General features: G+C 35.8%; 1 protein-coding gene across 9 annotated transcripts in view; it reads left to right on the top strand.

Moving 5' to 3' along the window:
- Positions 1 to 25570, top strand: part of grin2bb (glutamate receptor, ionotropic, N-methyl D-aspartate 2B, genome duplicate b) — a 193567-nt gene that overhangs the window by 105343 nt on the left and 62654 nt on the right. For all 9 annotated transcript variants that reach the window (XM_073946063.1, XM_068219735.2, XM_068219733.1 and 6 more), the window contains 3 exons: positions 4217 to 4360; positions 11203 to 11473; positions 13945 to 14137. In XM_073946063.1, the coding sequence (XP_073802164.1) occupies positions 4217 to 4360; positions 11203 to 11473; positions 13945 to 14137 (608 nt within the window). The remainder of the gene's footprint in view (positions 1 to 4216; positions 4361 to 11202; positions 11474 to 13944; positions 14138 to 25570) is intronic.

Below are 25570 nucleotides of genomic sequence, written 5' to 3'. Positions count from 1 at the left end.
AATAAGTTGTACCTAATAAAGTGCCCACTGAGTGTACAGTATATACCGTACAGTTGAAGACAAAATGATTCTAAATGAAACATTTAGTTTATATATTTTGCCAAGTTTAAACTTATTAGTTTTAATAATTCATTTTTTTTAAATTACTTGTCTCCATCATGATGTCAGTACACACTAGTACTTAGCTTAAAGTGTGATTTAAAGGCTTAACTGGGTTATTAGGTTAACTAGCAAGTTGGATTAATTAGGCAGTTCATTATTGGACAACAGTGCTTTGTTCTGTAGTCAACTGGAAAAAACAATTACTTGAGCGGACTAATAATATTGACCATAACAGTTAAAAATAAATCTTTAAAGTTTTTTTTTTTTTTTATTCCAGCCAAACTAAATTAGACTTTCTTCAGAAAGAAATATTTGAAAAGGAATTCATTTTTGCAGGAGGGTTATTCATTTTGTGTTCAGCTGTATTTATACTGTTACAATTTAGTCACAAATAACACTTTTCTTACATTTTTTTGTCTTGTTTCTAGTCCAAATATCTAAAAATCCTAAATCTAGAAGTGTTTTGTAGACAAGCAAAACACTGTCAAATTATTGTCTTGTTTTAAGAAAAAAAAATCTTATGTCAAAAGGATAAACAAGATTATTTAGCTTGCCCCATTTGCAGATTATTTTGCTTGTTTTAAAGAGAAGCTCAATTTCTTTTTGCATTTTATTTCTTAAAATAAGACAATATGGTTTCCTTATTAGAAATTTCTTCTTGATTTAAGATTTTTAGATATTTGAACTAGAAACAAGACAAGAAAATCTGTATAGAGAAGCCTTTTTTTGCAGTGTACCAGTGTTTAGCAGCAGAATTTTAAACATAAAGTATATATTTATTGTATCTGTGTTGTATTGTTATACTAAATGCTTCAAATAGTCATAATACTATAAACTATATTTAGTAGCAACAAACTTTTTAAAAGGGCGACACCGTGGCTCAGTGATTAGCACTGTTGCATGACAGCAAGAAGGTCTCTGGTTCAAGTCCCGGCTGGGTCAATTGGCAGTTGAGTCTGCATGTTCTCCCCATGTTAGTGTGGGTTTCCTCCGGGTGCTTTAGTTTCCCGCAGTCCAAAGACATTATCTAGGTAAATTTAAGAAACCGAATTGACCATAGTATATGAGTGTGGATAAGTATATATGGATGTTTCCCAGCACTGGGTTGCAGCTGGAAGGGCATCCGCTGTGTAAAACATATGCTGGATAAGTTGGTGGTTCATTCTGTTGTGGTGACTAAGCCAAAGGAAAATGAATGAATGAACTTTTCAAAATTGTATGTAATTATAAATATACATCTTAAAAATGAATTGATTACAATGGCACTGCTGCAATATTATGACTAAAACATTCTTTTCACTTTCATTACTTAACAAATATTACTCTTGTTGTTTGATAATGATTATCAGTGTTGTATGTAAAATATTTCCAGACAAGGCACATCCTAATCTGACACAAAATCTATGGTTTTAGTCTAGCGCCTGTTTTTCAAACTTATTCCTAGGATTGCTGAAACCGCAACATAAATCTCTTACTTGCATCATATCTGCACTTTGTTGTTTATGATAAGACTATTCATGAGCAGAATTTAGTCAGCAAGAGCACATGCACTCATGAAAAAAGTGCTGAAAGAAAAAAAAACATTAAAATTCTGATGCAAAACAGATTGAAATGTGCTGGTGCCAATTGACATTGTTAATTCATTTTCACATGTGACTTTCTCATATTCCTTTAACATCCATCCCAGCAGGCACACAATCTCATAAGACATTAATGTTAGGTTTGATTTAACTTGTGATGTCAGGTAACCAAAATTCAATGTCTAGTTAGCGTCTAAGGACAACAATATTTTGACATCCAATAATGACATCAAATAATGTTGATATTTGGTTGATTTTAGGTTGTGTTGATAAGTGACCAAAATCCAACTTCAAGCCAACATCTTAAACCAACGTCATGTTTATGTCAAATACTGACATTTATTCGTCAGGTATGGCAAACTAAAATCCAACTTCTGATAGACGTCAACTCCAAGCTGTAACATCATTAGATGTTGATATTTGGTTGATTTTAGGTTGAACGTTGGACATTGACGTCAGCTTGACATTCAGTTTTGACGTCAACCCGATTTTCATTTCCAAACAAAATGCATGTTCCCATGATGTTAGGACGCAACGTCAATCTAACATTGTGTTGACGTCCTGTGCCTGCTGGGATAGTGCTGTGATATAATTGTGCAGGACCATTTCTTGCACCTTATCTTGATTTTGTGGGGCATTTTGATCATTTTAATTTCTAAACATGATAAATATTGTATATGCTTAGACCATAAGCGTTTGTCATGACTTTGACATCAAGAGGATTTTTTTTTGGCTGAGATCGTGTGTTGATAATGGGAGTTCCTCCACTATTTGACCCTGATGGCAATCATTATCTGCTTCAACAAACTTTCAATCGCAAGACTTTCAATGGATTTCTGGTCTATATGTATGGAAATGATCTTGTCTTAACTATTTGAGGCTTTTTTTTTTTTTTTTTTGCATTGTCATCAGTTTTGGTTCAAAGAATTGTTGCCAATCGTATGACAAAAGAATTAATTGACTGAAGAAAAAATGTGCATACTCTCAAATAACAAAAGTGAAATTAAGTTGAATTCAAATCATCTTTATTTCTGTAGCGCTTTTACATTGTAAATTGTGTCAAAGCTGCTTAACATAGAAGTTCTAGTAAATTGAAACTGTGCCAGTAGAAGTACAGTTTAGTTGACAAACAGTTTACTTAAAAAAAAGCCCCCCCCCCCCCCCAAAAAAATGTAAACGTTTTGGTTAAGTGTTGATCATTGTCAGTCCCAAACATTGACAAACTTCTGTCAATGCTTAACGTTTTCTTCGGTTATTTCATTCTTTTTGGGATTTTTTTTGAGCTACGCTACTGGACTATTTTGAAGGCGCTGTGAATTTTTGGTTGTTTTATTTTTTCAATCATATAGCAAGCAATAAATTATTAATCACTGCATATAACAGCGATCTCAGGCTTCTTGAAAGTACTTGAATTTTAGACATGGATTTAAGGTCTGGAAAGTACTTAAAAAAACAAACACAGGTTCTTACTTCTTGTGAAGTAAGCATTGTTTATGGTTTTATTTAAAGAATTGTACTCGCTTTTCAAAAACAGAACAAAAAAACAGAGAAAACCTTAAATGAGAAATCTTAAATTTAAGTGAAGTTTCACAGACTAATTTCAAGAGGAGCACGTGATATGATTGACTGCAGCTGGTCTCTCATCTACAATCATTAGTTAGCCAATCAGATTAATCCAAACTCACTATTAGTAGCCTAGCAAAAATGACTCCCTTATCTTCGTTTTCCGAAGAAACCCCCCATCCACCCCTTCTCCCCTTTCCTCCTTTACCACTGGGACCTCTTGAGAACCACCTGATCTCGCACTCCCCTTACATGCTCTATTGACCAGGCGGGAGCCCTGGGCTCAATTATCTCCTAGCTCAGGGTTCTCTCCCACGACAGCATGCCAAACCTGCTAATAGCATCAAGCAATATCTAAGTGTGAACTCTTGAAATCTTGTACAATAATACACTGATAAATACTAAACTTTGATTAAAATTTCACCTGGTTTCTCTCAAGTTTTTTTTAATTCACTTCGTCAATTGGTGAAGTTTGTTCCCTGCCTCTGTCGCCACTGGTTTGCTTGGTTTGGGACTTGTGGAGCTGTGCATGGATTTGCTCGTCATTGTTTGAACTTTCAGCAGTGAAAATGAAACCACACTGAACTGAACTAAACTTCATCTCTGAAAATTGGACTGACACAGTTTCAATTTACTACAATGTCTATGTTTAGCTGCTTTGAGACAGTTAACATTGTAAAAGTGCTATAGAAATAAAGATGAATTGAACTGAATTTCCTGTGTAAGTGAAATGTTTGGTACAGTATTGCCGTTCATGCCACTACAGTATATATGCTGGGGTATGAATTACAAAAGTGCTCAATTTAAAATTAATGGTGCTTTAAGATAGAAGATTCAATCGTATTAGACTAAAATATGTCCTAACTTAAATTTATATACTGTAGCATTTTTCCCAAGCGACTTATTGTATACGTATACCTATTTATACATTTAGTTATAGTCGTCTTATAATGTGTATTTGTTTCTTGCAGGATGACCATTCCATGTTCTTCCAGTTTGGTCCCTCTATCGAGCAGCAGGCCTCTGTTATGCTGAACATAATGGAGGAGTATGATTGGTACATTTTCTCCATCGTCACCACCTATTACCCTGGACACCAGGACTTTGTCAATCGGGTGAGACGTTTCTATAATTCATTTCAGTTTTAGTTTCTGTTTTGTTCAAGCAGTTCCAGGGTCAAATTTCAGGCTTTTTATTCAAAGGGTTAGTTTTTTTATCCTTGATTTGAGTACTTTTATTGAAATGAAGTCTGTTCTTAATCCCACCACCAAACGCTCCATTCAGGAGTACCTGCTCCAGTTTATCAGATCATTGCAATGCATCCTCAGGGTCTATATAAACAGCCGTCTATCCAGAGCCTCACCAATTTAGCCAAATTGAGATTGGGATCTTGTGAAACCCCAGACCGAAGCTCTTTTTGCTTGACTGGCTGTAATTCTGAAAGCTGTAGCTGGTTGGGTTCACACCCTAATACCGGCGCTGTAACTCCCGCTGGGGAAGCAGCCGCTGCAGTTCAGCCTCTTTCATCATCAGGAGTTTGCCAATGCTCCTGTCTCAGCTAATGCTGGCTTTCTCTCCTCCATCTTCCGTACGCTGTCAAAACTAATGCACCCGTCCTCACTATACTGCACTCCTATTGCAGCTGATGCTACTATCCGCTCCCAGTTTTTGGTCTTATTTCCAGGCAGAAATTAATCTTATGTCATCATCTGCTGACCCTTATGTCATTCTCAAGCCATGTGACAACAGAAAAAAAGAGGGAAGATGGAAAGTTGCAAGAGTTTGGAGTGACGCGAGGCTGAGTAAATGATGACTAGTGGAATTTTCCCTCTGAGCTTTTTTTTGTTCATTCATCACATGGCTCTTACAGTATACGCCTTTGGAATTGAATACTGTACTAGCACTGAGATAAAAGCTTCTTTTAGTTATTGTTAAAATACTTATTAAAGAGTGAAATGGTAAAGGTGCAGTCGGTTATCTGCCCAAACGCTAACTGTTAGCAGAATAGCTTTGAAAACACAGTCCCTGCCCTGCCGTCTAAAGCCAAGCCCCCTGAAATAAGGCACACGCACCATAAAGATGACAGCAGACAACCCTCTAGATCATGTCATTAGACAGTTAAAATCTTTATAGTACTTTATAAAACTACAATCTGAATGAAAACTGTAATATATCAACACATTTTTAGTTGTGTTGCAAACCAAACTTGTCATAATGTGCAATATTTCATGCATGCAAGGATCGCTGTTCTCATGCACTTTGTCCTAAAGCGATTACTGTATGCTTAGTGGTTGGCCAGCAGCTTGCAGGAATTAAATTTATTACTAAGCCGTACTTACATGCTATTTCAGATCGAATATTCAGAGTAGCATGGTAAACAATATGGGGAGCGCGTCACAGGTTGTCATTGTTTAAAAATGAACCAATGTGAATATAAAAGCAACTTTGCCTCAGTAAAGCAGGCTAGGTGGAATAGCGATATTTACTTATGTTTTGTTGTTAAACTAAATAAAAGTCTATATTATCAATGCTGTAAATGCTACCCCTTATGAAACTGGAAATAGTCAAATCAATCTTTCGCCAGGAGATTTCAGTGGCTGAACAACACTTCTGTGCATATAACCCATTCATGATACAACACATTGTCAGCTTTGTGTGACTAAAATAGTTTTAAAACATAACATCACCTGTCTAAGAGGAATACTTCAGCCATGCTGTCATCGTTCCTCCAGCGTGCAAAAGTAACTCAGGATTTTAAACGGCCTTTGTTTTTAGTGTTGTCACTCTCTTGCAAATCTTCCAGATCTGTCTGCTCAAACAAGAGCGCGCAGATGTACAAATCTACATTTGTTGACAGACAGGTTGGGGCTACTTATCAGAGTTATAGGAATTATCAGCCCAACAAATTTTAATTGGATGAACATTTTTTAGTCTTATGCCTTACCCAGAATATAAAAATACACATAAACACACTTAGATCAACCAGCACAACAAAAAAAGGTTTCTGAAGACAATCACCTACTGCACCTTTAACTTAGAGTCAAACATTTCCTGGAATAAATCTGAAATAATATCAGATCATATCATGAGATAATATCAGATTTAAAATAATTGAAAAAAAAAAAATATTTTAAAGAACTGACTGGAACAAAAATGTGACACTAAACTTGAAATAGCAACATTATATCTTTTAAAAAAGAAATTAATAAAATTTTAATAATATCTAAAAAAATTATTAATACTGAAAATGCATAAAATTAACTACAATTAAAATATCAAGAACTATAATAGCATTTTGGTTACAGCATTAGTGTTTAATATGAATGTTTTATTTATATCTAATTTATAAAAGTTTATGTCGATTTTATGTACGTATCAATTATTCGATCTTATTTTTAAGTTTTCATCAAGTTTTAAAAATATGTTTACATTTTTTATTCAGTTTATTTCTATTTTCACTTATTTTGGGGTTTAGATTAAACTGAATAAAAATGAATATTTTTTAAAAATCGGATAAAAAAATAGTTATTTACGTTTAAATACATTTAAATAAATTAATTTTAATTTTTTTATTATTAGCGGTGAGACAACACATGAGATTGGGTTCACAAGAATGAGACGAGATGAGATTTTTATACTGTTTTTGGGAATCTTCAAGGATGAATGAATGAGAAATAGTGTTTTAAAACTATTTAGGTGCTTTTTATTAATGTTGAATTCTATGCTGTAAATATTTGCTAATATATGAATGAAAAATAGATTTTTATTCAACTAAAGAAAAAGCAAAAACAAAATCCAAAACAATTTAGGTGCTTTTTAAAATAAACTTGTAATGAATTTTATTTTACTTTATTTTAATGAAATATGTCACAAAGGACATGCCAACACTGCAAAATATTTTACTATAAACTCTACGCGACTGGATGCGACACCGAGGCAGCCCAGGTTGCCAGATGTGTCCAAAACACTTGAAATGAGGTTCAAAACCAATCCAGCCTTCAGTCTTCAATGCTAAACTCATCCTAACGCTCATCATAACATCACAGCTCACGTGACAATATTTCACCTCAACGAGAAATCTCGTTGCGATTTAGTCTTGCGAGGTCTCTTCACACCCCTAATAATTATATATACTTTTTCTGTTTTGAAATGAATATTTTAGTGGTTTTGTCTTTAATTCTCTATATATTATAGTCCCTATATATCTTTCTCTATACATTATTTTCCCCCAGCTGGTGTTTATACGTAACAATTATTTTAGTTTAATGTGTTTTGTTGCAATGAACTCTAATAACCCTACTACATGTCCTCTCAACTGGGCAGCAAAAGCTTTGCCACACTCCTCCCGAATGTACATTTGGCCCACAGTGCTGTGGTTAAAGTTGTTCAATACCCAGGGCAGCAGGCAGGATTGAGTTCTTTGATTTGGCTGTAGCTTCAGTAATTCAGCTCAGGGTGAAGCAGAAGTGCAGCAGAGAGGATGCTGTGCCTGTTGAGGAGGCTCTTGGTGTTTTTCAGGTGTTTGCAGTGGGCTTTTTGATGTGGACCAGCGAGACCTGTGCCAGGTGTTTGGGCTGCTGTCTGCTGAGAGGGAAACAATGGTTCAGGCCATTCCAGGAGCTTTAACAAACTGTGTCCAGGGCTGTTTTCTGCTCTCCGGCCACATGGACATCTGTTCTCTTCTTCTTTCTATTTAAGCCGTTTCATCTTCTGAAACTGCCTCATTACCTGCACTTTTATCTTCTCCTGCAGGGTGTTTTGTAAATTACATGGAAAATGCCTTGGTATTTAAATGAGGATTTCATATTGTAACCAAATGTAACAGACTTATTATTACACATTACCTTTTTGAAATGTAGAAATATGAGGAGTGGGTATTGGTAATTTATTTGTACTATTGTACGATTTCTACATTTATTTAATTTTGCTAAATTCAGTAATTTTTAGAATATCTCAAATTTTTTTATACTGTGAGCATATAAAAGTTTTTTGTTTTTAATTAATTTAGCTTTAGTTGGCAAACATTATTAAGCATTTACACCTACCTAACTAAAAATAATAACAGTTTTTTGACTCCAGTAAGCTACAAATAAAAATAGATATCATTGAAAAAAAAAAAAAAATATATATATATATATATATATATATATATATATATATATATATATATATATATATATATATATTTCATTTTGAAGTAATGAGAAAGAAAAAATGTACTGTTCAATATTAGCTTTTTCAAATACAAACAGATGAAATCAGTCTTGTAATATGCCTTGAAAGAAAAGTGTGTCATGAGTATATATTTCAAATTTGATAAGGATAGTATGCAAAACTTTCTCAAACTAGTTCTTAAACTTAGTTCCTAAACTTAAAGTTTCTCCAACTTTAGTTCTTAAACTTATTTCTTTAACTAAAACGTTCTTAAATCAAACTTTTAGTTTGATTTTATTTAAGTGTACCTTTCTTGATCACTGGTCAGATTTAAATAAATAGATTTTAAATATCGGTGTATCTACACTCAAAAAAACTTTCAAAAAAAAGTTTACCTGCTTGTTTAAACTACTCATTTAAAATGAACTGAAACAACACAATTCTTAAGATGTTTTCGTGACAACTTAATTATTTTATGTTCAATCCAAATAAATTTGATAAGTTAACTTAATAGATTTGTGTTGGGATATTTGTCATTATTTGTGTTATTTTTAACTTAAGCCAAATCTGTACCTGCTAAAATTAATTTCTTGTAATTGAAATATTAAAAATAAAATAAAATGAGCTCTTCTGTCTGTAAACTGAAGAAAACACAGGTATAAACTGAAATATAAAACTTTTTTAAATGCACTGTAAAACATGAGTGCACTAATTAGTTATCACAACTTAATTATGTTACATTACCTTATCTGGATTCAATGTGCCAGCATAACTTACATATCAAAGTTTTACTTGGCTGAACTTATTATATTTAAAGAAAGAGTCAGCTGAACTCATATATATTAGTTAACATAACTGATTAAACATCTGAGCTAGGGGTGGGCGATTAATCGAAAAATGATCAATCGACATTTAGAAGCAATCATTCATTCATTCATTCATTTTCTTTTTGGCTTAGTCCCTTCATTAATCCGGGGTCGCCACAGCGGAATGAACTGCCAACTTATCAAGCATGTTTTTACGCAGCGGATGCCCTAGGTCAATTTTCTAGGTCAATTTTTTTCAATTACTTGCCCTACCGCGTGGGGAGTCAAATGACCCCGCTCTGTTGGCCACACTTTACATGCACATCTGATCTCTGGTCAAGTACGATGAGGTCCCATTCTTGAGCCTATACTTTGCTCTTAACTGACCATGATTGCAGGCTGTGCTAGAGATATCTTGAGGTGACATATTTTCCTTTACATTAAAATGATTATTTACATTGAAATATTTGTTTACAGAAATGTTTTAAAATATGATTTTCATGATATGCAAGCGTGTTTATGTACAGTAGAAGAGATGCTGATTGTTTTCTACTTTTAATATGAAAAACACAAAAAATAATTGATTTTGTTTCAAAAGTGCAAGTTATTTATTGTCAAGAAGTGACTTGTTTCTAGACAATGTGTGTTTTAATTTCAGTTGTTCAACGTTGATGTTCAATAAATAGTCATAGATAGTAGATAGTGTGAGTTTCCTTCAATTATTTTACTATAAGAAATGCATCTTTCATTTAGAAATATGTGAGCATATTTATACTGTACAAAACCTGTCAATGAACTATGAGGGGCAAAAATAAATAAATAAATAAAATAATTGTTCATTAAACTAATTAATTAATATAATTATATTGATTATTATAATCGAGTTAAAATGTTCAATGAATTGAGATTTTGATTTCAGGCCAAATTCCCCAACATCTTTTTGCAGGTTTAGAATTTGATTGTCCTTGTAATAAACAGCTTAGGAGGACTGACCTGTTTTGGCCTGGTTTGGGATCAGTTTGGATGTTTTGAACATGTATTTCATGATAAATATTTAACAAAAACCAAGTGTGCACCTACTCATTTTTAGTTTTTAGGCATTGGGAGAATTTTGGACAGGTTGAGCTGAAAACATTCAGGTGTATCTGGCAACACTGACTGCCTTTTTCTCATTGTAATATTGTGGTGTGTGTGTGTGTGTGTGTCTGAGGTTCTTCTGAGACATCTGCTTCTTTAAGGAAATTTGTATTTAGAGACTTTAAAAACCTGCTTTTAGTAGTAAATGAACCATGATAAAACACATTTGTTCAATTAATTTGACTCCTAAATTGGCTGTTGTTTAATATTTGACCCATAATATAGAGCTCATTCAGTATTCTAGTATTGCAGTCTAATAGTATCAGTGTACTAGGGGCCACCACAGGATTTTTTATTTTTTTTGCGTGTTTACCCCTGTGGTACTGAAAGCTCACTCTGCACTTGACTGCATTTGTGTAATGATACTGTCAGTGCAATTCGCAAGTCTGTCAAATTGGCTGAAAATATGGGCCGATACGGAAATATGCATCATCAGAAATGTGGGTGCAATAATTTCATCTTCTAGTTCTGACTGCAGCTGATTATAATGGAGAGCATCTCTGCGGATGCGTGTTTGAACAATTTGTTATGAGGAAATGCAGTTTAATTCCTCTCCGTCTCCTCAGTCTCAGAGCTGCGCAGACTTGTGCGTTTTGAAATGTGGGTTAGGTTTGCTTCTTCACGAATCAGAGAGATCAAAACATGTTTGCTGGGCTGCAAACTTGTAGTGGTGCATGATGGGAGTTTCACTTTTTAGGTTTAGTTTTATCATTTGTTCATTAAAATAAAAAAAATGACTTTCTCTTACCTCCCTTTGTCTTGTCATTGATTTTCAACTTTCTTTTCTGTTCATATCTGAAGGACAAACGCAAGCAGTGGAGTTTTTCATCTCTATCTCTCTCTGTTTTGTCATCTTCCAGATACGGAGTACCGTTGATAACAGTTTTGTCGGCTGGGAGCTGGAAGAGGTGCTGCTGTTGGACATGTCAGTGGATGATGGAGACTCGAAGATCCAGAACCAAATGAAGAAGCTCCAGAGTCCTGTTATACTGCTGTACTGCACTAAAGAAGAAGCCACCACCATTTTTGAAGTGGCACATTCTGTTGGCCTCACTGGTTACGGTTATACCTGGATCGTACCATCTTTGGTGGCAGGGGATACAGATAATGTGCCCAATGTCTTTCCAACAGGTAAGAAAAGAAGGACTTCCACATGATACTGGAGGGTTTGAGTATTGTGTACAGTTTATATTTAAATAAATCCATCAGAGACTTGAAAATTAAAGTGATAGCTGGCACGCATCGACTTTCATGAATGTCAATGCGTGCCGGCAGCAAACATTTTTCAAAATATCTTCTTTTGTGTTCAAATGAGGAAAGTAACTCAAACAGTTTTTAAACAAGTGAAAGGTGATTAAATGATGACTTAATTTTCATTTTTGGGCAATCAATCCCTTTAAGGGCTCCAAAACCAATAGTCTTGTACTGAATCTGTAGTTTTGTCAAAGAATTGACAAAAAAGTACCCAGATGGCCGATTTCTTCTGGCACGATTCTGAAGTGTGTATACTATGGACACTTTACTATCCCATGAGGCCACAAGAGAGGATAATAATAAATGGCTACTGATGCTGGTGTATCATGTGATAATGGCAACATGGCAAATGTTGTATATCTGGACTGCATTCTCTAATACATACTATATAGAACACACTTTTTTAACAGTCGCAAAGTATTTTAGTTTTTAGTGGACTACCTACTCAAGAGATCATTGACTCGTACCTGGACTTACCTAAAGTAGTTGTATTAATTTTAATTTTTTGGTATGTACATTGATTTGTATTAATTTCCTCACATTTAAAAACATCACTTGAGCTTTTTTGGTGGAAAAATGCTGTTTCGGTGAAAACATTTTAACCAAAACCTGCCTACAAAATCTTTAGCAATTAGGCTGATGTTTTGTAAGAAATGTGTGAAGTTTGATTATCTCAACCAACACAGTTTGATCATATTGACACAAACAAGCACAACAGCCATTGAAATTGCTGTATTTCAGCATATGATGTAATTGTGTATACACACACACACACACACACACACACACACACACACACACACTGGCCACTTTATTAGTTACACCGGTCTAACTGCTTGTAAACGCAAATTTCTAATCAGCCAATCACATTGCAGCAACTCAATGCATCAAGGCACGTAGACATGGTCAAGGCGATCTGCTGCAGTTTAAACTGAGCATGGGAATGGAGATGAAAAGGTGATTTAAGTGACTTTAAATATTGCATGGTTGTTTCTGCCAGATGGGCTGGTCTAAGTAATTCAGAAACTGCTGTTCTGTTGAGATTTTCACGCACAACCATCTCTAGGGTTTACAGAGAATGGTCTGAAAAAGAAAATTGTCCAGTGAGCGGCAGTTCTGTGGGTGCAAATGCCTTGTTTTTGCCAGAGGTCAGAGAAGAATGGCCAGACTAGTTCGAGCTGATAGAAAGGCGTCAGTAACTCAAACAACCACTCGTTACAACCGAGGTATGCAGAAGAGCATCTCTGAACGCACAACACATCCAACCTTGAGGCGGATGGGCAGCAGAAGACCACACCGGGTGCCACCTGTCAGCTAAGAACAACAAATCACAAAGGCTCACCAAAAGTGCAGAATTTGGCGTCAACAACATGAAAGCATTGATCCATCCTGCCTTGTATCAATGGTTCAGGCTGCTGGAGGTGTAATGGTGTGGGGGATATTTTCTTGACACCCTTTTGGCCCATTAGTACGAGTTGAGCATTGTGTCAATGCCACAGACTACAGTACCTGAGTATTGTTTCTGACCATATCCATCCCTTTCTGGCCAAAGTGTCCCCATCTTCTGATGGCTACTTCCAGCAGGATGAACACCATATCATAAAGTGTGAATCATCTCAGACTTGTTTCTTGAACATGACAGTGAGTTCACTGTACTCAAATGGCCACTACATTTACCAGATCTCAATCCAATAGAGCACCTTTTGGATGTGGTGGAACGGGAGATTCGCATCATGGATGTGCAGCCGACAAAACTGCAGCAACTGCATGATGCTATCATGTCAATATGGATCAAATCTCTCAGGAGTTACCAAAAAAAAAAAAAAAAAAAAAAAAAAAAAAAAAAATATATATATATATATATATATATATATATATATATATATATATATATATATATATATATATATTAGATTATATGTAATAATATGTACAAAAACATCAGATGCAATATAGCTGAAGTCACACTAAAACTTTGCATCTTAACACATTGCTTATACAATCAAATGTGTTACTGTACGTGTACAGATTTTTGGCTACAATCACAGCAAAGTGTGTGCTTCACTTTAATACACACTCTGCAACAGACTGGACTGTAATTGAATTAAATCACAGCCATTTGCGACCTCGCTTTAGTGTGATTTTTAGTTTCCTTTGCAAATCCAAATGTTAGATACATTTTATACTATAATGAGTTATATAACCAAACATATTTAAATTCATTATGAAATGGGAGCAGCAGGACAAATTAAAGGGATGAGTAGGAAACACTGGACGAATGCGAATAAGGTTGAACTCATTTAAATTGACATTTTTCTTTGACTAAATATAGTCTTCCTTTATCTCAGGGTTGATCTCTGTCTCTTATGATGAGTGGGACTATGGCCTGGAGGCTCGAGTGCGTGATGCTGTAGCCATAATCGCCATGGCAACCTCCACAATGATGCTGGACCGGGGTCCTCACACGCTGCTGAAGTCTGGATGCCACGGCGCACCTGACAAAAAAGGCAGCAAGTCAGGAAACCCCAACGAGGTGCTGAGGTGAGTCAGGCTTAGCGGGACGCCGGAGTTCAAACGCTGACAATCACACACGTACACACATTTACAACACCTGCTCAGAAGGAGCTCTGAACTAATAGAGTGTTTTGAAAAGGGTGAACAGACAGGTGCACAAGCATGCATGAGGTTAGCGATGGATGCTGTGGGTGGGAGACCTTTACAGTTCCAGGTGCTCATTGCAAGAGGCATTTCATCATGGTTATCGTTACACAATAAATCAATCAAATATGACAGTAAAGAGATTTATAGTGGTTATTTTGATTATATTTGATTAGAAAACTGCAAAGTTTCCTTTTTCAATGTGATAATAATATTCAGAAACCTATAAAGATTTCTGATGGATCACGTTATGCATTTGATACCGGAAGAATAGTATTTCAGTAAACAGCTGATTTCATTGCATATTTTTTTTCTAAATAAAAGCAGATAAAAAGTGAATTCACACTGTATTTTCGACCAAAAAGCAGTGAATATATTTACACATTAATCACTACGATATAAATAAATGAACAAAAAGCTTTAATTGAGAAATTGGCATCAGTATTAGTTATAAATTAATATTAGCAATACAGTTACATTTAAAGGTGCTGTATGTAAGTTTTGTAAGTCAACATTCTTGTTCAACTGAAAAACAATGCTAAAGTCAGATATTCTGCTTTGAAATTGTGGGCTCAGTGCCGGTATTCTAACGATTTGTCCTACCTTGTCAGTGTCACAATCACCAGTGATCTAAACACCATAGATAGCTGAAAAATCTGCCAGTTTATGGACTACAGATCCCAGTCATGCAACACACACGCTCACTTGCTCCAAGTCACTACTGATTAGACACTCACAGCTGAAGCTGCTTTTGGACTGATTACTGCACTAGATAAGCAGCACAAACACACACAATGTTGCTGAGTCCTGTTATCTGTTTAAGTGACATTACAACGCATTACCTTTGTCTTGTGTTGGCGTGTTTTTGATTCTTGCCACGTTTATTTGTTTAATCTTGTTTGCTGCTTGCCTTGTCACCATCTGCCTGTTACTTTGACTAAGACCCTGGATTGCCCTTATACATCTGGGTGCCCCTGTATTGACCACTGCTTGCCTGACCATTCGACTAAACCTGCATTTGGATCCGCACCTTGTTGTCAGTGTGACATTCCCGTTACAGTCAGATTGTCCTACCAACCATTCAAAAAGGAGGTAGCACATTTTAGTGATGTAATATGCTACCCTTTAGATTTTGCTACCAGTGAAAAATTTAATGTGGATTAGTGTGATATAAAGCTGTAATATTGCCTTAACCTACCTAATACCTAACTCCAACATCGAACCATTCAAATCCAGTGGCGGTAGCATAATCTGATAGGTAGGATAAAATGTCAGGACACCGCAGCGGCTGTCGTTGTTTTAGTTCCTTTAACTTGCCCACTGCCACTTAAGCCAATTATTTTGAAGCACTGCGGGTTGCCTTGTTGGAAAACCGTATATTTCATTCCTTCAGTCAGAAAGGCTCTCAAAGTGTATGTCTGTGACCAAAAAGCGACCGCCGGTGGACAGTAACACCCTCACAAATGAGACGCAGATTCAGAGTTCCACGTGAGGTTATTAATTAGCAAAAAATATTAATATTATGAACGACATGTGTTGGCTTGCACTGAGTCACAGTTCTTAAGTTCAATTACAAACAGTTTATTTTATTTTTAAGGATCTGAGGTGAACTATCTGCTGCTGCTTTCATGTCATGTAAAATGGCATTCAAACTGAGTTCAGAATTCAGTTCAATTCAATTCAGAATTCCTTTCATTAGCATGATTGTAAATGATACAATATTCCCAAAGCTTGAAAGAGGAAGACAAATATAAAACTACAATAATATTTCAAAATACAAAATAGAAACAAAATAACTCACATTATTAGCATTTAACACTGAATAAATCACATAAGGTGTACCTGAGGTGATCATTGTCATAGTTCTGTTGTTCAGCTGCAAGAAATAGAAGCCATTTCTAAAATATAAATTTCAGGTGTTGGTTAGGAGAAAAACTCCTTTTAATATCGAAAATATTCCTAGTGTGCCGTTGCTTTTATTTAGAAAACATTTAAAATTTGCCTTAAATTAGTCTTTAGTCTCCTGTTGGTCATCAATCTGGCAACCGGCGTGTGTGTGTGTGTGTGTCTTGATCCAGGAATGCAATACCTAGTTCAACCACTGGTTGTCAAACTTACATACTGCACCTTTAAATAATAACAATTTTATTCTATGTAAATTTAATGTTTAAAAAAAAAACTTTTAAGCTGATTCTGCCTCAATTTGTGAATTCAGTGTGTAAATTTTATTTAGGATTTTAAATATGAATATTAGATAAATCATTATTGAACATGTTTAGCCAGAATAATCACATAAAACAATTAGGCCATGAAAGTATGGTTGCTGGTTTTGTTTTCAATCGCAATTCACTCCATTTGCTTTTGTTCGATTCTCTAGTTTAATAAACAGGAAATTTACCAAAAAATCCATCAAAATTAAGATAAAAATTATGTAATGAAAATCATTACAAAATAATAATCTATCACCAAGCAGTACATGAAGTGGGTAAATAATTCCGTTTTTTCGGCTTACTGCCTTTCCATTTTCCACATCTTTATTACATTCACATTCGAATTACAAAGAAAATAAAAACAAAACATAAAAAAAAAATCATGTTTAAACTAAATAAAATGCACTTTCAATAAATGGCTTGAAAAATTATTAAACAAAATGTGAAAAACGTAATAAAATGAGAAAATCAATATGTTTTACCTATTTCTTTTATTTTTATTATGAATATAGAAATGTATTTTAGTCGGTTTAAACAAAATATCAATTAATACAAAAGTGTGGTCACCTTACATCTTTAGGAACATAGACAATTTTGAGAGATGTAAACAAAAAGAATAGTGCCAACGTATTTCCTGATTTACATTTTTAATTTCTATAGCTTCAGAGATTCCAAAAAGAGCCACATATTGATGATGTTATGATAGCTGTTTTAACATACGGCTATGATTGAATTGTCTTTTCTGACAGTTATGAAATTGTTTGATAATAAGCAGGAAATGTTCATGGGCCGATAACGTGATCACATTGAAATGGTCTATAACGATAATACATAACTTTCATCAAAGTTTGTTATTTTTATATGGTTCTCTTAATTTTTTTTCTCTTTCATTTAAAGGTATTTAATATTTTTCTCTAACATATTAATTGTCGTCTACTAAAGTACATCGTAATAATAAGTTGTTTTGTTAAATTAGTTTCTGTTTTGGCTTTGGTACTGACTAATCTATAATATATACACAAATACATTATTGTACAGCATTCTATGAACAGTATTCATTTGAAAGAGACATCTGTAAAGAGTGTACACATTTATGCTGGGCACCGTATATAGTCATTATAGTCGAGTGCGGAAGTCAGAGACCTTTCCCTTGAGGTACCATCACAAATGCTCACAGGAGACCCATTCGAAACACATTACCTCCACCGATTCATCTCACCTGGCTATTTGGGATCAGATCGGCCTGAATGGATCCTAATATCAGACTCCCAGATTGAACAGCGGCATTCTGTTATAGCAGCACTGTACACCTGTAACACCTCCCAGAGAAAGACTGAGTGAGAGTGACAAATGGACAACGAAAGAGACGAACAGAAAGTACATTATTGGTAATGCGGCTCGGCTGTAACTCCTCGCTGAAGTGTCTGGCGCGGAGCACCTTTCACTTTTCTTTCCCCATTATGTCTCCTCTGACATTCAGCCTGCGCCCACGTGTCTGAACCGGCCCGGCTGTTATTTTCATCCCAGAAACATAAATATCCATCGTAACACAAAAGTGAGCTTTTCATCCTAACTGCTTGTTCTCTCTTGTACTGTTATTTGACATTTAGTATTGAGGGGCATTGATTCCTAAGTATTAATTAGCGTTTAGGCTCGGTCACACTCTCTTTTAGCCAGTCATTTGATCTGCTGGTGAGGAGTTAATTGAATGCTGGAGGCAGAGCAGGATTAGGAAGCCGAATGGAACAACATTGCGAGCCTTGCCTCTCTCTCTCTCTCCCTCACACTTTTTTCACTGTGTGTTGTTTTTCTTCTTTCTTTCTGTCTGCTTCTGTCCCCTCCCTTGATTAACTTTCTCTCTAATGCACATGCTAACATAAAGCAGAGGAGGATAATTCTTACACTTTGGGTTTTTGCACATTGATTCTGGGAAAATGTTGCCTAAAGCTTTGCATTTATGCTGCAAACACAGTCATCATTATGTGTGTCAGTTAAACATATTACTTAATTTAATTGAATAAAATTCATGGTTTCCACTACATTCATTCTTCAATGGCGGGGCGCCATGCCAAAATTTATCCTGCCACGGCTACATTACATCTTGTCATTCAAAACATTCAGTCATGTTTTTTTTTAATAGCGGGCGATAATGGCACTAAAATGTATTAAAAGGTAAGTGAATTATAACAGCGCAAACTTTACTGTAACCGTAGTCGTATTTGTTTAACCTTCTAAGGTTACAGTACGTGCTGACTGACTGGCTGACTGACTGACATGTGCGTGAAGCATGAGGCCAGCAAACACAACGTATAGCCATTTCACTTTATCTTAGGACGCAATAATATCGCTCTGTAGGTCTATTGGAGACATTCATAAATATTCCTAGCAAATCTAATAAATGTTGGAGACATACTTGTTACATAAACGCACTAAATCGCACTTCAGCAGCGTTTATTTGAGAGCGCACAAGAAGATCTGCATTTGAGCAGCGCATATTTAAGGGGGCGTGCAAGAAGTTTAGTGCACGAGCAGAGAAAATCAGCGCGCAAGCAAAAAGATTTGCATACTTATAGGCTGATCTCAAACTGTCAAATTGCGCTCACGACAATTGTCATTTAAATAATGCCACAGGTAGTTGCTAGATCTGTTTAAAAAAGGCCTGCCGCCACAGCTGGAAAAAATCCTAAAGGAAACACTGAAACTTACATTTACATTTACCTTAGCCAAGTATTAGGCTCTGTGAAGTTTTATCATTTAATGTTTTGTTACAAATTGCATGCCCTTGCTCAAATAATAATAGTAAATTATGCAAAATCACATGCAACTAACCGAAAACACTAGCCCTACTGTATGTACATTTATTAAAATGGACAAATGAAAAAAAAAAGTTATATTAAGAAATTTTTTTAAATCAGGATGAAATTAAATTTTAAAATATTTATTTAGCTATCACGCATTGTTAGTCTTTTATTAATAAGTAATTTAATAAGTAATTAATAAGTAACTTAATGTTTTGGTAATCTTTAAAGGTGCCACATACTGCATTGGTTTAATAAGTTAATCCTTCTCTTAATAAGTTAATCATTCTCTGATTCTCTGAGTCTGTGGCTTCGGTAAGTAAAAAAAATCCCCAGAAATGGTTTTATAAGTTCATTTATTACTCCATAAAATACCCCTAGAATCAGAAGAAACATCGCTGATTTGCTATTTTGTTCACATGCTCAACAGAAATGACTGGGATTGGCCGTGAAGGTCGACAGTTCACCAAACTCACCACTGTTTACTGAATGTAAACACAGAGACAGACACTGGAGCGTCTCAAAGTCACGTCGATCAACTGGTTTATTTATAAGCTAACATATGAGCTATCCACTGATGAATCACAGCTTTATAATGCTACAGTGTCCCTGTATCTGTGGCTACACTCAGCAAACAGCGATGAGTATGGTGAACTGATGACCTTCACGGCCATTCACAGTCTTTTCTGTTGAGCATGTGAATGCAATGGCAAATCAGCGCTGTTTAAGAACTCCAGTATCGTGACAGCCCTAGTATGAATAGCATATACACTGACACTTATTTATGCTTAAAAGAATTCATTCAAGATCAGTGAGTGGCATTTCTCATTTCTTTTTGTTGTCAGATTAACATTAATGACAAATTAGGCTCTTCTTATGTAAGGCCTAATGCAAGGGTCTAATATACTAATGCACATGTAAGTTTACTTTCACTCAAAATATTCCGGTACACAAAATTGGCTGAGTACAAGCAAAATAAGTTGTAAAACAGACTTAGTTTTAAAACTGCACACTGTCTGATAATACTAAGTGTCACAAAGCGTATTTCTTCAGTGTGCATGTAATTTCTCATACACTGTTACAGTAGCTGTTTTCATGTGTTTTTAAAATGCAATAATAAGACATATTGATTAACACATGCTAACTAATTTGACTTTGCCTCAGTGGATTGTGTGATTAAATAGCAAACCAATTAATCAGTCTCACTGGCCATCATCTCAAATGATTAGATGTTCAAAAAGGCCTAAGCCAAAAGTCTGTCATCAGAATGATTTGGTTCAGTGAATCAACAAGATTGTGTTCCCAAACATCAGGCGTCTGCCTCTGAAGGCAAGATAACATGACAGTGTTTGCTATTGCGTGATTGTCTTAATGTTCTGCGGCACAAGTCATTTATGATTTACGAAAAAAGTAGCTACAGTGGTTTCCCCAGTTGCAGCAGCTTTCGTTTTTATTATTGATAGTTTGGGACAACTTTTGTTCTCTTAAACACTTGCGATAAAATTGGTGCTTAATTCACAAATTATGTATGTGATATGAATAATTCAATTCAGAACTGTAAATGTAAACATAGCTGCTGACACCTTAAAATAAACTGTAGTCTATTGTTTGTATATCCTCAGGGCACATTTGCAGGCAGACTATAGGATACTGTAAGATAGAACATACAAAATATGGATGATAATATGTCCTTTATTTAACAAACATTAAACCCCTGAAGAGACATTACTGAAATACAATAGTGACAGATTCAAGTGTACTTCCCATCCACACTATTTGAACAGTTGTAGCACACATATGTTAGGTTTCCTCTGTGTATTCTGAGTGTGCCAACTTCAGCACAACAGACATCCAGCTCACCTTTCTGCTGGAAAGAAATGTTTTTTTTTTCAGCAGCAAATCAGCCTTTTAGAATCATTTCTGAAATATCATGTGACACTAAAGACCATAATAATTATTTTGAAAGATAATTTTTGTCCTAACTGGAATAATCTGCATATTAAATAAGTAATAAAATTGATAGGGTATCTGCAGAGTTTTAAAAAGTATTAAAATGTCTTAAATTCACTGAAATATTGTCTTGTAAGTCTTACATTATTTTAACAGGTTTTACTTTTCCCTTGTTAATTTAAAGCTACCTAATTTATCCAATACATATCCAATCACCAACAGTATATCTCGACAGTTATGTTGAAAAATATTCATGTATACAAATAGGGTCTGCTTTTGACACATTATGTACAATATGTAGCTAAGAAATAGCTAATTAGAATTTGTTTTAATGGGTAAGTACTTTTTTTTTTTTTGCTGGGCCATTAAAAAAATCCTTTGCATATACAATGCATCTGGAAAGTATTCACAGCGCTTCGCTTTTTTACAAAATTTGTTTTGTTAAAGCCTTATTCTAAAGTAGATGAAATTAATATATTCCCTTAAAATTCTACATGCCATACCCCAAAATGAAAATGTGAAAAAAGCAAATTTATTAAAATTAAAAACATTGAAAAATCACATGTACATAAGTATTCACAGCCTTTGCCGTGAAGCTCTAAATTGAGCTCAAGTACAATCTGTTTTCAGTGATCATTCTTGAGATGTTTTAGCAGCTTGATTGGAGTTCACCTGTGGTAAATTCAGTTGATTGGACATGATTTGAAAAGGCATACACCTGTCTATATACGGTCCCAGGGTTGACAGTGCATGTTAAAGCACAAACCAAGCATGAAGACAAAGGGATTGTCTGTAGACCTCCAAGACAGGATTGTCTCAAGGCACAAGGCTGGGAAAGGTTACAGAAAAATTTCTGCTGCTCTGAATGTTTCAATGTGCATAGTGGTCTCCATCATATGTAAGTGGAAGATGTTTGGAACCACCAGGACTTTTCCTAGAGCTGGCCGGCCATCTAAGCTGAGTGATTGAGGGAGAAGAACCTTAGTCAGGGAGGTGATCAATAACCCGAATGGTCACTCTGTCTGAGCTCCAGCGTTCTTCTGTGGAGAGAGGAGAACCTTACAGTAGGACAACCATCTGTGCAGCAATCCATCAATCAGGCCTGTATGGTAGAGTAGCCAGACGGAAGCCACTTCCTGCCTGGAATTTGCCAAAAGGCATTAGAAGGACTCTCAGAGCATAAGAATTTAAATTTTCTGGTCTGATGAGACTAAAATTAAACTCTTTGGAGTGAATGCCAGGCATTACGTTTGGAGAAAACCAGGCACCACTCATCATCAGGCTAATACCATCCCTACAGTGAAACAGCAGTGGTGGCAGCATCATGCTGTGGGGATGTTTTTCAGCAGCAGGAACTGGAAGACTCGTCAGGATAGAGGGAAAGATAAGTGCAACAATGTAAAGAGACATCCTAAATGAAAGCCTGCTTCAGAGTGCTCTTGATATCTGACTGGGGTGACGATTCCAGCAGGACAATGGCCCAAAGCACACCGCCACAATATCAACAAAGTGGCTTCACAACAGCTTGGTGAATATCCTTGAGTGGCCCAGCCAGAGCCCGACCTAGCTCCTATTGAACATCTCTGGAGAGATCTGAAAATGACGGTACACTCATCCAACCTGATAGAGCTTGAGAGGTACTGCAAAGAGGAATGAGTAAAAATTCCCAAAGACAGGTGTGCCAAGCTTGTGGCATCATATTCAAACAGAATATTCAAACAGATTTAAGGCTGTAACTGCTGCCAAAGGTGCATCAACAAAGTATTTAGCAAAGGCTGTGAATCCTTCTGTACATGTGATCTTTCAGGTTTTTTATTTTTTATATATTTGCAACCATTTCAAAAACTCTTTTTTCACATTGTCATTATGGGGTATTGTGTGTAGAATTTAAAATAAATAAAAAAATTTAATCAATTTTAGAATAAAAAATGTGGAAAAAGTGAAGCGCTATGAATACTTTCCGGATGTACTGTAGCCCTAAATAAGTCTGAAATTTCTATCTTTGTTGTCCTAAAAAGGTAAAAAAAATATATATATATATAAAGTCTTACATTTCAAACCTGCAAAAACCCTGAATGGAAAACACACTGTAATAATGTTTCACAACATTACTATTGTACTGTATATTTAGTCAAATATATTAGAACTTTTGAACTTTCAAAACAACCCCTTTTCGAACTTTTAAACTGTGGCATATTTTTCTAAATGTTTTAAAAAGTTACAGCATTTATTGCCTTTAACTTTCTTCCCTTTACATCATTAATCTCTTTTCTTCTGCAGTTTCTTTCTGTCTCACTAGTTCTCGTCCAACGATTCTTTCTTCTTCTTTTTGTGAACCCTTGCTTTAAACAGTTGTCTGAGTAAAGTGTTGCAGGGGTTCTCTGATCGCTCGATTCTGCCGGCACTATAAACACTCAAATTTTCAATGCTAATTTCCGAAGCTATTTTCTAAGGCATATATGTGAAAGAGCACTTAATTCCAGCACTTAGTTTGTACTCTGACCAGTCGGTAATATATTTCAAGCATTTAATAGACAAATTACATACAAATGCACCACTGATCATTAAGAAAACACTGATTAGGGCTTGATTTAAATGTTAAATTAACATTTATAATGTTTCCAGGAACAATTTGTAGCCGGGAGAGCAAGTTATGAAGATATATATCTGTGTTGTTGTTCTGGAAAAGCATTTTGTTTATATGAAGGAAACAAGTAATTAAGTGGGGATAAAAGAGCAACACTTTTATGTTATTTGTGAATGGAGAATTTACCCAGTGGACATGGTATCTGCTAGAACAAGATGCTTGTGTTTGTGTAATTAGGCAGATGTTTTAGTGTAGCCTTTAGAGTTTCTGAAGAGGATTTTCGAATTGGCTGATAAGAAGATAAGGGCACTTACATCTTACGAACATTGGAGAACACCAGAATAGATGGAACACAAGAGGACAAACAGCACTACCAATCAGAAGTCTGCAGTAACTCTCATATGCCCGTGTGCAAGTATTTAATAAATGTCTAACTGTTAAGGCCCGTGCACTCCGAGACGTTTTTTTGCTCGCGTTTTCCTTCGACGTTTAACGCCTCGCGACTAAATAACGGGCGTCAATGTGATTGTGCACACCAACGCCCAAAATGGCAGACGCAAAAAGCGCTAAACTGTCAATGTGAGCGCACATTGAAGAAGATGCCCAGAGGCGATATGAACGTGGAGCTGCTTATAGCACTGGTGAACAATCATTTCTTCATTGCTAGAGCTGGAGCTGCTGCTTGAACCATCCATGCTTGTTCGAGTCACCAGTAACTTTAACAACAAATGTGTGAACTTCCTCTCCCCCTCTTCTTCTGTGTTATAAGCGGGTGTCAGAAGCTTAAGTTGTGTAGCGCCATCTAACGTCAAAAGAGTGATTTTGCATACTCTTCAGCTTGACGCCAGTGAAAAGCGCTTGGGTTTGAATACTGAAAAACGTCTCGTAAAACGCTGACGATAAACGCAAATGAAAAGCTTCCAGGTGTGTAGGAGCCTTTAGATTATGGCATCCACACTACTCCAGATTCTAAGACTACTACAGTGGCTTAGACTAAGCCCAGTGACTGTGAATGGTCACATATCATGCGTTTTAGTGTGGACTAACCACAATCAATCTCTCACTGGTCTTTTGGGATGTTGCATATCATCAATCCCTATCCAGCATTACAGACATTCTAAAAACATAACCCCATAATTATATAGCCAGAAGTATAAATGGCTGCATTTCGTCTTTAAAATTAATGCTACAGGGTGGTATGGTGCCGTTCCTTTTTGCTAGCAGCTGACCGCTTACCTCTATATGGACGGCATTTCCTGCTGTTACCAGTTTGTCCAGTGGCTCACAGCGCAAGTCAGTTGACTTGAAATTCAGAGAGGAGTTGACCGCGAAGACGGAGTTCGAGTCCTGCGAAGAACGCTTCCAGAAAGCCAAAAAATAAAATAAACAAGTAAATAACAGGGTGAGAACATGGTACAATCTGAAAACGTGGTTATAATCAGGGGGCTTTTCTTTTTCTGGATTGCTTTTCAAAACACTATCAGATGGGTTTAGGCAAATCGGTGGGCGCTGGTCAATCTGTGCTTTTGAAAACACTATTGGTTGGGTTTAGGGAAGGGGGTGGGTTGGGGCCTTGTCGGTTGGTCAGCCAGTCAGTCAGTCAGTCAGTCAGTTAACAGCAGCCTCTTGTGGATTTACATGAGAACAGCAGGTGCCTATGGCACTCGTGAGAGAAATTTGAGATCTGAAAAAGTGCACACAGCGGCTTCTGGTGGATTCATGAAAAGAAAAAACTGCAAAAAAATAAATAAAAAATGTTGCTCCTGGGACG

This window comes from Danio rerio, chromosome 1 (assembly GCF_049306965.1).
Source record: "Danio rerio strain Tuebingen ecotype United States chromosome 1, GRCz12tu, whole genome shotgun sequence".
NCBI lineage: Eukaryota > Metazoa > Chordata > Actinopteri > Cypriniformes > Danionidae > Danio > Danio rerio.
The sequence above is the reverse complement of the archived record's forward strand: the minus strand, read 5'-3'. Positions and strand labels throughout refer to the sequence as shown.